At 43.9% G+C, this 14,825-nt stretch overlaps 1 protein-coding gene across 2 annotated transcripts in view; it reads right to left on the bottom strand.

Annotated features, from left to right (window-relative positions):
- The window catches only part of Mctp (multiple C2 domain and transmembrane region protein), a 143,886-nt gene that overhangs the window by 109,577 nt on the left and 19,484 nt on the right, over nt 1–14,825 (bottom strand). For both annotated transcript variants that reach the window (XM_089739195.1, XM_089739194.1), the window contains exons 2-3: nt 13,490–13,649; nt 7,745–7,902 (exon numbers count right to left, since the gene is read on the bottom strand). In XM_089739195.1, coding sequence (XP_089595321.1) covers nt 7,745–7,902; nt 13,490–13,520 — 189 coding nt within the window. In that variant the 5' untranslated portion in view covers nt 13,521–13,649. The remainder of the gene's footprint in view (nt 1–7,744; nt 7,903–13,489; nt 13,650–14,825) is intronic.

Here is a 14,825-nt window from a genome sequence, read left to right as displayed (position 1 = left end):
TAGTCGAGAATTCTGTCGATGATTTTATTTCACCACATGGTCACCTCACTATCGACAAACTGCACCACGGCCAATCAGGGCAAAGGCCGAAATTTCAAAGATTGAAGTGTAGAGAACGCAATGCATGTAGTACATTGGAAGCTGACTTGGTCATTGCGTTCATTGGGCGAGTACACATCGCGCAATGTATGCTATTTATAACTTGCTGCAATAATATTGTTAATGTTTGGAATTTCATAGTGCTCAGTATATTTTTATGTTTTAGACAAATAATATTGTAATTAAATGGTAATTTCGACTTACCGATCGAAAGATATACCTCCTCGCTCTATACTTGAGGTCTGATTTTTTGTTTTACAAGATATAATTGCACAACACGGCACTATAACGCGGAGATCTGTTCGCCAAAGTAGTCCGAAGCGCACTAAACGCGGTGAATGAAAGAATCGGTCGAGTTATGTTTGTACAATCATAACTGTGGCACGCTTGCCCCGCCTACATTACCATTCCAACCTTATTTATCTATTCCGTGGATTAAATGATAGGACGCCCGATGCGTACATGTGCATCAGTTCACGTATTAATTTTAAGATAAAAGAACAACAGCGTGCAATAAAAATCAAACCCGCAATAATTGTAATTTGAGTAATTACTGGTAGGTGTCTTGTGAGCCTACAATTTCTGCCGCTTAGCAATAATCTGTTACGGTCAGAGGAATAGGACAGCCGTTCTAATAATGAACTTAGAAGTCATGTCCCAAGGTGGATGGTGGAATAACGTTGTTGATGTCTATGAGTTCCGATAACCACTTAAAACCAGGTAAGCCATAATGCACACGTATTAACAATTAAAAAAAACCAACTCTGCTTGAAATAGAAGTCTCAACTGATTTGTAAAATTGAATAGAAAGACTTAAAACATTACATGTAACTTTATCTATTTATATTTTCGAGCTTAATTTTGTTTACAAGAAATAATCTTTGGAACTTGGTATTTACTTAGCGTTTGTAATTAGGATTAGTTGCATCGTTCGAGTCGAGTCGTTAAGAGAGTACCCTTATTAAGAGTAACCTTAATAATTAGATCACGAACGACTCATGCGACTTACAAAAAAAAAAAAAGATCGACTTGTATGTATTTTTTGAAACAAGTCATTAAGTAAGTAAGATCCACTGGTGGTAGGACCTCTTGTGAGTCTACACCGGTAGGTACCACCACCCTGCCTATTTCTGCCGTGAAGCAGTAATGCGTTTCGGTTTGAAGGGCGGGGCAGCCGTTGTAACTACATTTTTTTTTTCTTTTTTTTTTTTTTTTTCTACCAATGCTGATAGCCTTAAGAGGCTATTTCAGCGTACCCTAGCTTGTGTAGGTGAGCTCGCGGGGCTCAAACCGGAGAATTGCTAACACCGCCCTAGCAAGAGCAGTGCTTCGCAGAATCTACCACCGGATCGGAAGCGCGACCCACTGAGAAGATCCGGCGAGAAACTCAGTGGGCTGTGTCTGTGGGTTAATTCGCTCGTCGAGCCCTTCGTCGCAAACGACGGGTTCGACGAGGACGGTGACCGGTGCTTGTATTGCCTAAAAGCACCGTTAATGGATCAGGAGGATCCGTGATGACGTGCTTTGGGCGACGTCGACGGTTTACCAATCGGTCTACAGGATCGGGTATGTAATTTCCAGCGGCTACGATGAGAGGGTTCTCATGTCGTGCCGCCTTCTCAAAGTGGCGCAGCGATGCCGACTGTACATACTTACTGACGGGGTCGAGCTCCAGCTCATCGTGGAGGTCCACGTTCCTCTGGAACCATGGTGCTCCGACGGCTATCCTGCAGAATCGGGATTGTATAACCTGAAGGGGTTTCAAGTTGGTGGGGGCCGCGTGAGCGAACACTACGCTTGCATACGTCATGACGGGGCGTATGCAAGTTTTGTAGAGGGTTACCTTGTTACGGAGGGACAGTTTGCTTCGTCTACAAAGCATTGGGTAGAGTCGTCCTAGTATAAACGCGGCGCGATCGCGTACCGTTTTTACGTGGGGACGGAATGTCATCCCTCTGTCGAGGGTGACGCCTAGGTATTTGACCTTCGAGGCCCACGGTATGGGCTGGTCAAAGAGAGTGATGGGGCTAACGGCGGAGGTGTTTACGCGCCTATTGGGGAGTGGGGTGCTCGAAGTGGTATTCGGAGGGCGACCCCTTTTGAATAGCACCGCTGTGCTTTTCGTGGGGTTGATGTCTATTCGCCACTTCCGGAACCACTGTCCCATGGTGGTTACTGCGATCTGGAATCGCCGATGAAGCAACGACATCTTCCTACACGAGTAGTAGATAGCCGTGTCGTCGGCGAAGAGCGCTAGATGGGTCTCCGGAGACCGGGGTATATCGTTGATATACAAACTAAATAGTAACGGGGAGAGTGCGGAGCCTTGCGGGACTCCGGCAGTCAGATGACGGGGACGAGAACGAGTTCCCTCTACTCGATATCGAAACGAACGGTTCGACAAGAAGTCTCGTATAATGAGCACGAGTCTGTCTGGCACTCCCATGTTGTACAGTTTGTAGATCAAACCGTTGTGCCAGACTTTGTCGAACGCCTTCGCTACATCGAAGAAGAGGGCGCCGGTCGGGATTTGTTTGCGCCTATTTAGCCCTATTAAGATGTGCTCCGTGAGGCGGTGCACTTGTTGTACGCACGAGTGTTTGGCGCGGAATCCAAACTGCTCGTCTATTAGAATTTTATTCGCGGTAACGAAGTCCCAGAGGCGTTTCCGAAGGAGCCGTTCGTAAATTTTGCCTATCGCTGGGAGGAGACTAATCGGACGGTAACTAGCGGTTTCATTATTCGGTTTGCCCGGCTTGTGTATACCGATAACGTCCGCTTCTTTCCACACCGCCGGAAAGATGCAGTGCGTCATAGCGGCATTTAAGATGGTAGCCAACATTGTTATCAGTTGGACTGGTAAGTTTTAACGCGCGGTTGCGGATGCCGTCGGAGCCGGGTGCCTTCTTAGGTTGAAGGTTATCTATTACTTCTCTAACTTCGTCAGAGGTAATGGGGGGTAACGCGTCCGAGGGTGGCAGGGAAGCTCTGCGCTCGACCTCCCTGTCGACTGCCTCGATGTGTTCGGGGTCCGCGTATTGAGTGCTGGTGGTGCACTGCTCTTGCAGTGCATCGGCCAGCAACTCTGCCTTGTCATCGTCATCGAAAGCCGGTGGTTGGCCTGAAGGGCGTACGAGAGGAGGCATAGTAGCGGTAGTTTCGGACTTGAGAGTCCTTGCTAGTCGCCAGTATGCTTGATGAGAGGGCGCGAGTTCTTCTAAATAACTATCCCAATTCTCGTTTCGGGCGTCGCTTAGGCGAGATTTTACATCCCGCTGTAGACGACGCATCCGAATCCGGTTTGAGTGTGTGGGAAGTTGATCGTAGGCCCGGATTGCCGCGTTTCTAACTCTTAGGAGGTTCCTAAGTTCGGGGGACAGTCTGATGCGGTGAAAGCTATCCTCCACATCGACTTCTTTTGAGGATCTTATGATCGCGGAAGAGATGTGATCCGTGATGATGTTTATGGATTCGACTGTGTCCTCGGGGGATGGAGTTGAATCCGGGCCGCAGGGGAGGATTGGTGGAGCGGCATCGGCTAAGCATTTGCCCAGCTTCTTCCAGTCCACCATGGTCCTCGTAGCTGTGACTGGGTTGTGGGGGCGACCGAGCTGCATAACGACAGGTCGGTGGTCTGAGTCGAGCTCTGACATTGCTTCGATGGAACGCAAGCGCAGAGTTACGTTCCTTAGCAGTGCCAGGTCTATAGTGCTCGGACGGAGCGCGATGTTATACGGATAACATGTTGGAGTTGGGGGACCGACTACTTCGAAGGTAAGGTCGTCTATAAACGCGTCGAGACGCCTACCATTTATGTTTGACCGGTGGCAGTTCCACCTAGTGTGGTGGCAATTTAGATCGCCTGCCAGGATGACAGAGTCTCCCATGCCGAATAGTGACTCGATGTCACTGCTCAGGAGGGGCTTGTCGGGGGGGAGATAAACGGATGCGATGACGATCGGCTGGTGTCCCGTCAGCGAGATGCGGCACACTGACGCCTCGATATGTGAGAGCGAGGGAGTATCGAGAGGGACAACGTGCAGGGCCCGCCTATAGTAAATGGCAGTCCCGCCTTTGGAGGCGGTGAGTCTGTCATTCCTAACCATGACGTAATTCGCGACTTTCGGGTCACGACGCGAGAGCTTCAGGCAGGTCATCAGGAATATCAACAAGATTGTCGCGGAGGAATTCGTAAATTTGATCGCGTTGCCGCGCGAGTCCGTTAGCATTGTAGAACGCTAACGTAAGGGAATACGGTTTCTCTCTAGCGTTTTGCGCCATTGATTACCGGTAGATTTTTTAGAAAGTACGGGCCACGGACTCGTAAACGTCCATGTGCTCAAACGCGGCTGCGAGCCGTTGTTCGGGGTTTATTGCCCTTCGCATCGCGTCTGCGAACGATCGCAGACGGTCGAAGTTGACCGTGGTGACGAAGTCGCGCACGAGCGCGAAGTCGCTGACGGCTGAGGGTTGCGGGGGACGGTACGCGGGCGCGGGGGGAGGTGCGAGCAGAGGCTGCGGCGCAGGACGTGTCGCGAGCAGGGGCTGGGGTGCGGTTTGTGTTCCCGACTTCGTATACGGCAGCGGTTTATTCCACGCCGAGACGGTGGGAACCGCAGCCGGTACGAAGGCGGGTTTCGGTGCTGAGGGCACCGAAGTCTTTGGGCCGACGGTACGGGGGGCTGGGTGGGTCGGACGTTTACGCGGAGCCCTAGGACATCCACGGTAATTCGCGGGGTGCCCTTGCTTAAGGCATAGGACACAGCTTGGAGGTTCGGTCGCGGTTTCCCTAACTCGCGAGCAATCTAACGTGGCGTGATCGCCGAGGCACTTCACGCAGCGGGGGCGCGCGTGGCAATTCCGAGCCGAGTGGCCATAGAGTTGGCATCTGTGGCACTGTCCGGGAGTGCCACGTCTATGGGGGGCTTCGATGGTGACCCCGGATAAGCCGCATACTGTCGCGAGACATGCGATCTTCTTTTTGGCCTCCGGGGTTGGTTCTAATGCGACTAGAACCATGTTATATGGTTTTTTGTCACGTCCGTTGTGCATCCGGTGCACACTTACTATCGGGAGGGCCTGAGCGGTCAGATCCTCCTTGACGTACTCTATGTCGAGATCCTTCGGAACTCCGCGTATTACTACGCGGAGCTCGCGGTCCTCCTGAAGAGCATAGGTATGGAAACCTATGTTCTCCTTTCGGAGGTACGCGGATAGAGCCCTATGGTCGCCCGGCGTTGCGACCTTGATTTGGATCCCATGCGCGACGTTACGCGCATGGGTATAATTAATTTTGTTTGCCTGAAGGGCCTGGGAAACGCGGTTCCATGCTGACTTCTCCTGGAGAATCAGCGGGGGCGGGACGACGATTTTTTGCGCGGGCGCGGGCTTGGGACGCGGCGGTGGGGTTGCGCGGCGGCCGGAGTCACGACTACCTGCGGACGGGAGGCAGTCGCTGACTTTGTTTGTTTTGTTGTGGAGCTCCGGGACTCCACGACGCGAGTACGTTTTTTCCCGCGTTTTACCGTTTTGAACCCATCCGAGGTTCCGGGCCGCGGACTCGAAGTCCATCTCCGGTAACTACACTGTGACCTTAGAACTTATATCTCAAGGTGGGTGGCGCATTTACGTTGTAGATGTCCATGGGCTCCAGTAACCACTTAACACCAGGTGGGCTGTGAGCTCGACCAGCCATATAAGCATTAAAAAAAATCCGATAATCAAACAAATGCAGCGAAAATCCTTAAATGTAAAACTATTCTGATCTCATTCACCGATATGCATCTGGGGCTGGATTAAAGTAGGTTATTTATAATATTATCCCGCGATCGATAACTCTCTTGAATGTTAAAATTAGTTCAAAGGGTCATTTGGGTGGATGTTATGGAGGTACTGTTATGCGGGGTTTCCCGATTAGGTTTTTAAAAAAGGATTTTTGAAAGAAATTTTACTTTTATTAGTTCTACTAGCTTTTGCCCGCGACTTCGTCCGCGTGGAATAGTTAGTTTGGCATAACGCTAAATTTTACCCGCCTCTTCATTTACGTAGAATATCATCTTTATAAAAACACCTTCACAAATAATGCTTTATTTTAGAACAAATTTGGTTAGCACAAAAAACCTTATAGAGAGCCAATCTTAACATATAGACATACATTTTTTACTGGTGGTAGAACCTCTTGTGGGTCCGCACGGGTGGGTATCACCACCCTGCCTATTTCTGCCGTGAAGCAGTAGTGCGTTTCGGTTTGAAGGGTGGGACAGCCGCTGTAACTATACTTGAGACCTTAGAACTTATATTTCAAGGTGGGTGGCGCATTTACGTTGTGGATGTCTATGGGCTCCAGTAACTACTTAACACCAGGTGGGCTGTGAGCTCGTCCACCCATGTAAGCAGTAAAACTAAAATTTGTAAACTGCTACAAAAAAAAGCGTGTGTAAGTGTAAGAGGAACGCCATCTATCGCCGAATAGTCGAACGAATATCGAAGGATCTAGTAGCATCTGGAACGCTCGAGAAGTACAACGCCATCTATTGTCAGATAGCGGAAACACAATACTAGAGATGTGTAGAATATTCTCGATAATTCTAGAGATGTGGTATCGGCTATAAAAGCGTTGCAGAGATGGCACGCAGTCAGTTAGTAATCGAAACTACTCGAAGCGAAACAGCGAACGGATCACCTGAAGCGAAGCGGAAGAAGCTAATTGAGAATTTTAAAGTGTTCGTTGAGTGTTTTAAGTGTTCTAAGTGTTGAATACAGTTTTAAGTTGTACTTTGGTGGAACATTTATTTATCCCGAACCCCAGCGCGTAACAGGACCTATAGTTACAAAGATAAATGTCGCGCATTTAACGAGATGTCATTTAAACCTTTCACACCTCGATATGATCACATTAAGCCAGTACACAGTCAAATGTAATCTTAGAAAATCCTGCTCCTTGCTTCGTTCTCCTCATTACTGAGGGTCGTGACTCTCTTGCTGCATCAATCTCTCTTGTACGATTGTTCTCCATCTGCTGCGATCCTTAGTCTCGTGGAGGGCATCGTGAAGATTGATATCCAGACAAGACCGAATTTGGTCCAAGCATCTCGTGGGACTGGCGTCCACTGGGAGGTTTTTGCCCTCTAACTTGCCCGTCACCATCAGCTGCTCAAGATTCTGACCCTCCTTCCGAGCAACGTGTCCGAAGAACTCCAATACCCTACGAATTTATATTGTGGAGAGTCTAGTTTTTTAACATTAAGCTCCTTTAGTAACGACACGTTAGTGCGAAAGGCGGTCCATGGAATCTGCAGCAATTTCCTCCAGCACCACATTTCGAAGGCGTCTAAGAAGCGTCTTAGAAAATAACAAACCCAATTACAGTGGGCGGAGTCATCAGTGATTAATTCATGATTGAACGGTCGTTTGTTCTATTGCCGTCTTATATGAGAACAGTCGGTTCGTTCCTTGTTGTCTCGTGTCCGTCTTTTAAGATGTCAAAAAATGTACTGCCTGCCGCTAGTCACGTACGCCCCCGTTCCATTTCTTTTCGAATTCTTGTCAAGCCTCTGTGTTAGTCTTTGTCTATGTCTAGTCGTTGTAGGTCTTATGTCTTGTCAAAGAGGTTGCACGCCACGACAATGATCGAATGTGTTCTTACCTTTAGATTTGTGAAGAAATGCTGGGTTCTATGCACCACGGAGAGCGGGGTGTGGTGGTGGGCTGAGCGGGCCCGGGGCGGTGATGCCGGTGCCTGGGCGCTACACGACAACTCCGAAGCGGACTTCGACAGACGTCCGCTCAGAGTCTCCGATCGCTCTGTTCGAAAAATAAAATGAAATTATTCACACATCCGCAACAAGAATTCTAATCGTCACTGTGAGTGTGAACGCACCTACGTGTTCATTTACAACTTACGACTTCTAAACTTGTATTTTTATTTTAGGAAACGTGTATCTTTTGTTCTATGGGAGCAACCCGTCCTTGGGTGTTATTAGGAGCCTCGGAGCCGTGAGCCAACCACGCTAAAGTATTGTTACGCCGGTAAGAGTAACGCCATCTATCGCCGAATAGTCGAACGAATATAGAAGGATCTAGTAGCATCTAGAACGCTCGAGAAGTACAATGCCATCTGTTGCCAGATAACGGAAACACAGTAATCGACTTTTGTGAAATATTCTCGACGATTCTAGGGATTTCGTCTCGACTATAAAAGCGTTACAGAGATGGCACGCTGTTTCACTTCAAGTAGTTTCGATTACTAACGTTGTGGATGTCTATGGGTTCCAGTAACCACTTGACACCAGGTGGACTGTGAGCTCGTCCACCCATATAAGCAATAAATAAAAAACTGACTGCGTGCCATCTCCTCAATGCTTTTATGGTCGATACGATATCCCTAAGATTATCGAGAACATTCCTCACAAATCGATTATCTATTTTCGATGTGTGTTTCCGCTATCTGACAATAGATGGTGTTACTCTTACCAAGGTTTTTTTTATTTTTTATTGCTTAGGTGGATGGACGAGCTCACAGCCCACCTGATGTTAAGTGGTTACTGGAGCCCATAGACATCTAGAACGTAAATGCGCCACCCACCTCGAGATATAAGTTCTAAGGTCTCTCAGTATAGTTACAACGGCTAACCCACCCTTCGAACCGAAACGCATTACTGCTTCACGGCGGAAATAGGCGGGGTGGTGGTACCCACCCGTGCGGACTCCCAAGAGGTCCTACCACCAGTGAATAACACTTAAACGTAACACTATTATAGGGGGAATTCCCGGAAAGTATTTATTACCCTGTTTTTTAAAAACTTGAAACTTGAAAATATCATTTTGCGGCCCTTCAGCTTTTGTAGTAAGCTTAATTAGCTCACAAATGTATTAGTATACAGTTTTGGCAGTCTTGATTTAAAAAATTAAATTTAATTGTGTTTTCTTTAGTTAGAGCTACACATTTTTTTTAGTTTTACCTTTAAGAATCCGAATCAATTCACGGATGAATCGATTTGAGTGCGATTTGTAATTAACATCTTGCTTAAACTTCTCTTACCTTAGTGATGTTCTGCTATACAAATATAAAGTATAGGCAAAAAGTACTTTAGAAAAAAGCGTTGACCTTCTGACGGTACTTTAATAATTATTAAACAAGAATATTCGTTTAATATGACGTGATTTTATTTTAAACGGAAAAGTTTACTGGTGTCCGAAGATTTACGGGCTCGGCCCTAGGGTTGTTCGCCTTCCAAAAACGATTCTCAACATTAAAAATATAATTTGAATTTCTGTCACGTCATATTGCGTGTCCCAATTTTGTTATCTCTTTTTTTGCGGGTCAGGGGTATAATATTTTCTTTGTTTATTTAACATACTTACATATTTTTACAAATAGATTATTTATTACATAATAAATAAATTTTAAAATTATCTCGTAAAAGACTTTAATTTTTCATCGGTTTTTGCAAATCGTAAACACAATTAAAATTACTTTTACGATTGTATTTCGAGTTTTTATTATTATTATTATATTATTTTCGAAGTTGAAACTATTTTACAGTTGACATTAACGAAACTCTAAGTAATGGTCAAGATTTGTGGTCAATGGTCAATGTTGTTTAAAGAACAATAGACGGTAATTAGCACAATATTCAAAAGTCGACGAAGAAAACCTTAGCTCTCCGTGACCACGAAAGCTATAAAGTATTCGAATATGATATAAATAGCAATTAAACGGTAAAAGTTGTTTTAAACACATATTGTAAAAGACTGATTTATATACTTCTTTACCAAATTATTAACTTGACTCCAATTACAGGTATACTGTCGCGATAATAACAGCAAATAATCAAGGTCACTAAATAACAAACCAAAACTGATAGTTTATAATTCATCTAACCAATAAATAAATAAAGATTATTACCGGTGGTAGGACCTCTTGTGAGCCGCACGGGTAGGTACCACCGCCCCGCCTATTTCTGCCGTGAAGCAGTAATGCGTTTCGGTTTGAAGGGCGGGGCAGCCGTTGTAGCTTTACTTGAGATCTTAGAACGTATCTCTAAGGGGGGTGGCGCATTTACGTCGTAAATGTCTATGAGCTCCAGTAACCACTTAACACCAGGAGAGCTGTGAGTTCGTCGAGGTGGGTACCTAAGCCATAAAAAAAAATAAAATAAAAAAGATGGCAATTTTAAGCAACGTTTTAATGTAGTCAAAATTTAACGCGTTTTAATTCATAATAGCGACTACTACGATATTATAATTAACATATAGCATGCCAAGTGGCGTGTAACACGAAGACAAAATATCCCATGAATAATAACTGAGTTATTATAACGCGTTCGCGGAAATAATACGCGTGAGGTCGACCCCAAGCGTTTCACCGTATTTTCTTATGAATATACAGAATAAACAATAATGGATTAAGTATTCCACCTTGACAAACTCCCAAATAAGGGGGTTTTATAATTTGCTTACATACAGTCCATGCGACTGATTGCATTATAAGGAAAGGGAATTGCTCATCTCTTATTATCATCAAGAAAACAAGAGTTTTAAATTGCAAGAGTTTTTGAGCGCTCAGACATAAGTTATCCGGTCATCGTTCTCGTCGAATCCGTCGCTTGCGACGAAGGGCTCGACGAGTAAATTAACCCTCAGACACAGCCCACTGAGTTTCTCGCCGGATCTTCTCAGTGGGTCGCGTTTCCGATCCGGTAGTAGATTCTGCGAAGCACGGCTCTTGCTAGGGTTCGTGTTAGCAACGTCGTCAGGTTTGAGCCCCGTGAGCTCACCTACTAGTTAAGGTTACGCTGAAATAGCCTCCCAAGGCTCTCAGCTTAGGTAGGAAAAAAAAACATAAGTTATAGCTGAGTTAGAAGTGGTGGTAGGACCTGTTGTGAGTCCGCGCGGGTAGGTACCACCGCCCTGCCTATTTCTGCCGTGAAGCAGTAATGCGGTTCGTTTTGAAGGGTGGGGCAGCCATTGTAACTATACTGAGACCTTAGCACTTATATCTCAAGGTGGGTGGCGCATTTACGCTGTGGACGTCTATGGGCCCCAGTAACCACTTAACACCAGGTGGGCTGTGAGCTCGTCCGCCCATCTAGGCAATAAAAAAAATTAAAAAAAAATTACAATGCTATGATTTATATATATAATTGACATTCCATGTTGCTAGAGAAAACACATCGAAGAAACAAAGAGAGCTAAAAAAAACTGTAATTCATACAGTACAAATTACGCATATAAACGGAATTAAGATTCAGTTAACATATTTAATCCCGTGGATTATTCTGTGAAGCCTTCTTGAATATTTATAACGTAATCCGACAGAGCATTCAGAATTACAAAGGGCAAATATTTTGGGTACGAATTTCCACGGAATGAATTTTTTTCTATGTTCTGGTTCGTTGTGGTCCTTTTTGCTTTTTCATTTACGGCGTATGATATTTTTCATTGTTACTTCTTTTAGACGTCAATGCACGTTTTCAGGTGAACATTTGTTAAGTACGTATTTCATTAGAAAAATTGGTACCCGCCTGCGGGATTCGAACACCGATGCTTCCTTAGATATGAATGCGCCGGACGTCTTATCCTTTAGGCCACGACGACTTGAAACACCAAACTTACCAACAGAACTAATAAGGAATAACTTCCTTGACCGAAATACGCTCGGCACTAATCACTTTTAAATTATAATTAAAAATACTTTTACCGTTTAGAATACTTTCATCTCGTCGACATGGATCGCCAATGTCTCCGTCGGTATTTAATTGAGATAGCTGAACTGTTACCAAACGTCGGAAATATTTTACTGAGACTAATAAAAGCGAAATTCAATTCGTAATTCAATAATAATTTCAATCCGTCCTTTTCAATTCAATCAATTCAATAACGCCTCTGATTCGCGCAGACTTAATTAGGTATCAAATTTTAAATGGCTTCCAGGAAATTTTAGAGATAGTGCGCTTTATGCTATACTAGCTTTTGCCCGCGACTTCGTCCGCGTGGAATAGTTCACAAATAATGCTTTATTTTAGAACAAATTTAGTTAGCATAAAAAACGTTATAGTTAGCCAACCTTAACATATAGATATATGCTGTCACGGACTTTTTTTAGATCTTTTAAAGGGGAGCTCGGTCATACATTATTTTAGCGAAACTTTAACCGTTTCTGCAGCGCACGCAGCGGAAGTTCTTAAAAGGGAAAAAATCCCGATTTGGAAACATTCTTTATTGATGCTTCCGCTTGTATTAGTGTTAGCGTGATGTTATATAGCCTCTAGCCTTCCTCTATAAATGGGCTATCTAACACTTCAGTGTTTTTCAAATCGGACCAATAGTTCCTTCCTGAGATTAGCGCGTTCAAACAAACAAACTCTTCAGCTTTATAATATTAGTATAGATCGATTCTGAGGTTGCGGCTTCTCGTAGGGAAAGCACGCACGAAAAACGTTAAGTATGTCTGAACAATGTTACCATTACTTAAAATTACCTTTCTACTACATATTAGTGAAACTACGATGAGCCTGCAATATGAACTCACTTACTGGAATTACTTACTGGTGGTAGGACCTGCTGTGAGTCCGCGCGGGTAGGTACTACCACCCTGCCTATTTCTGCCGTGAAGCAGTAATGCGTTTCGGTTTGAAAGATAGGGCAGTCGTTGTACCTATATTTGAGACCTTAGAACTTACATCTCAAGGTGGGTGGCGCATTTACGTTGTAGATGTCTATGGACACCAGTAACCACTTAACACCAGGTGGGCTGTGAGCTCGTCCACCCATCTAAGCAATAAAAAAATTAATGAAAATGCTCTAAAATTCAAAGGACCAAAATGACGTCATCGCCGCAAACGAACTGTAGAAGAAAGACAGAAATTATTCAAATTTAACTTTAAGAATGTCGATGAAATTATTCATAACTTCTGTAGTTAAGGTTCTAAGTTTAAATTTGTTTTAGTAGAACCATGTGGAAATAAAGTCATCTCTTTTCTTTCTATTGTTGGGGAAAGAGACACTGTAACAGTTATTCGTCGTCGCTATACTCTTGGCTATATTTTTACAATCCTTCGCTCTAGCTCTACGACTTTCCATCTGCGCGTCAAAAACATCAGAATACAGGACGCACCATACAGCAAACACCCTCGTTTGTTCCTAGTTCGTGAAAATCGGACTCATTTGGCTTTCAGGGAGCATTTTCCTCCCAAGTCAATCCCAACTATACTTGAGACCTTAGAACTTACATCTCAAGGTGGGTGGCGCATTTACGTTGTGGATGTCTATGAGCTCCAGTAACCACTTAACACCAGGTGGGCTGTGAGCTCGTACACACATCTAAGAAATTTAAAAAAATGCATCATTGTCTATGTACTATTGGAGACAGTTGCCTGGTTCCACTTACTGGGCTGCGGAGAGTGCTTCTTGTTGGACATGACGTCATGTAGCTCCGGTCAGCTGTCGCATCTGATGCACGTGATCATTGATGAGAAGCGGGCACGCCACACCTCACTGCGAGTGCTCAGTTTTGTGGTGTTTTTTTTCAAGGTTTTTTCAACTTATCGCTGAAACAAAACACGTAAACATAACTCAAACATTCTACAGGGTCCTTAAAATACTCTTAGTCTTTTTGGATCTACTTGAAAACCAAAGTCTACGCCACACAGTGGGTCGATACTGTGATTTTAGTGACTTAGGGACCAACTTTGTTTTTTTATAATTTTTTTTATGTAGATAGATAGAGCTCGTTAATCTCAATAGTAATTGTTTTGGGCAAAAATTACAAAAACTTTATAGTTTGGTCAGAAAAATGTGTTTTGTTATTTTTTTGTATGGAGCGGGTCACATTAAATTAAATTCCTGCTAAGTACCGAGAGGTCCCGCTTTGAAACTATATTTTCCTTATACCTTGTCTAGTCTACTATCATTTGATGCTATGAACATGTGCATAAAGTTGCAAATCTGCCAAATAAATGGATCGAAAAAAATTAATAAATACATAGAATAAAAACCTTTATATTTTTTTTCGTAAATGCTTTTAAGTTAAATTTGATATGGATTAGTAAGTAAAAGCACGTAATGATACCCATAATTACATAATACCTAACAACAATACATTTAGTAGGTCTCTAATTAAGCAATCTCTCTAATTATTAAGATAGTTAACATTATTTAATGAGGATAATTAGTTAAGTAGCCATTACTGGGTAGTAGAAAATATAGTAAACATTTGTTTGTCTCTGGAAGTATAAAGTGACCATGTTTATTATATACTAACTAGTGTTCGTTTATTCGCACTACTACTAACATCTCGTGATTGTCGTTGTGATCTTGCTGTTTCCGTTATAATTGATAATTTTGTTAACAATTAAACTTTAGCGAACTAAAACGGCGTTACTCAAAGTTTATACGGCCAACTTAATAAAGCTTCATTGGGCTTATGATCCAATTTACGTCGCAATTAATTTGGTGCTTTAAACTTTTTGTATGTGTTTTGTACATTGTAAATTAAGGAGCGGACGGTTAGCGTGTTATGGACATGTGATGCGTAGAGAGAAGATGCATGTGACTAGGAGATGTATGGAAATTGTAGTGCAAGGTAGAGGGGGAAGAGGTCGACCGAAGAAGACATGGATGGAGTGTGTGAATGACGATATGAGAGAGAGAGGAATGAGTGTTGAGATGACGGCTGATAGAAGAGAATGGAAGAGAAAAATTAGCTGTGCCGACCCCGCCTAGTG

This window comes from Bombyx mandarina, chromosome 28 (assembly GCF_030267445.1).
Source record: "Bombyx mandarina strain Sakado chromosome 28, ASM3026744v2".
Lineage (NCBI taxonomy): Eukaryota > Metazoa > Arthropoda > Insecta > Lepidoptera > Bombycidae > Bombyx > Bombyx mandarina.
Note: the sequence above shows the minus strand (reverse complement) of the source record. Positions and strands in the feature narration are given on the sequence as shown.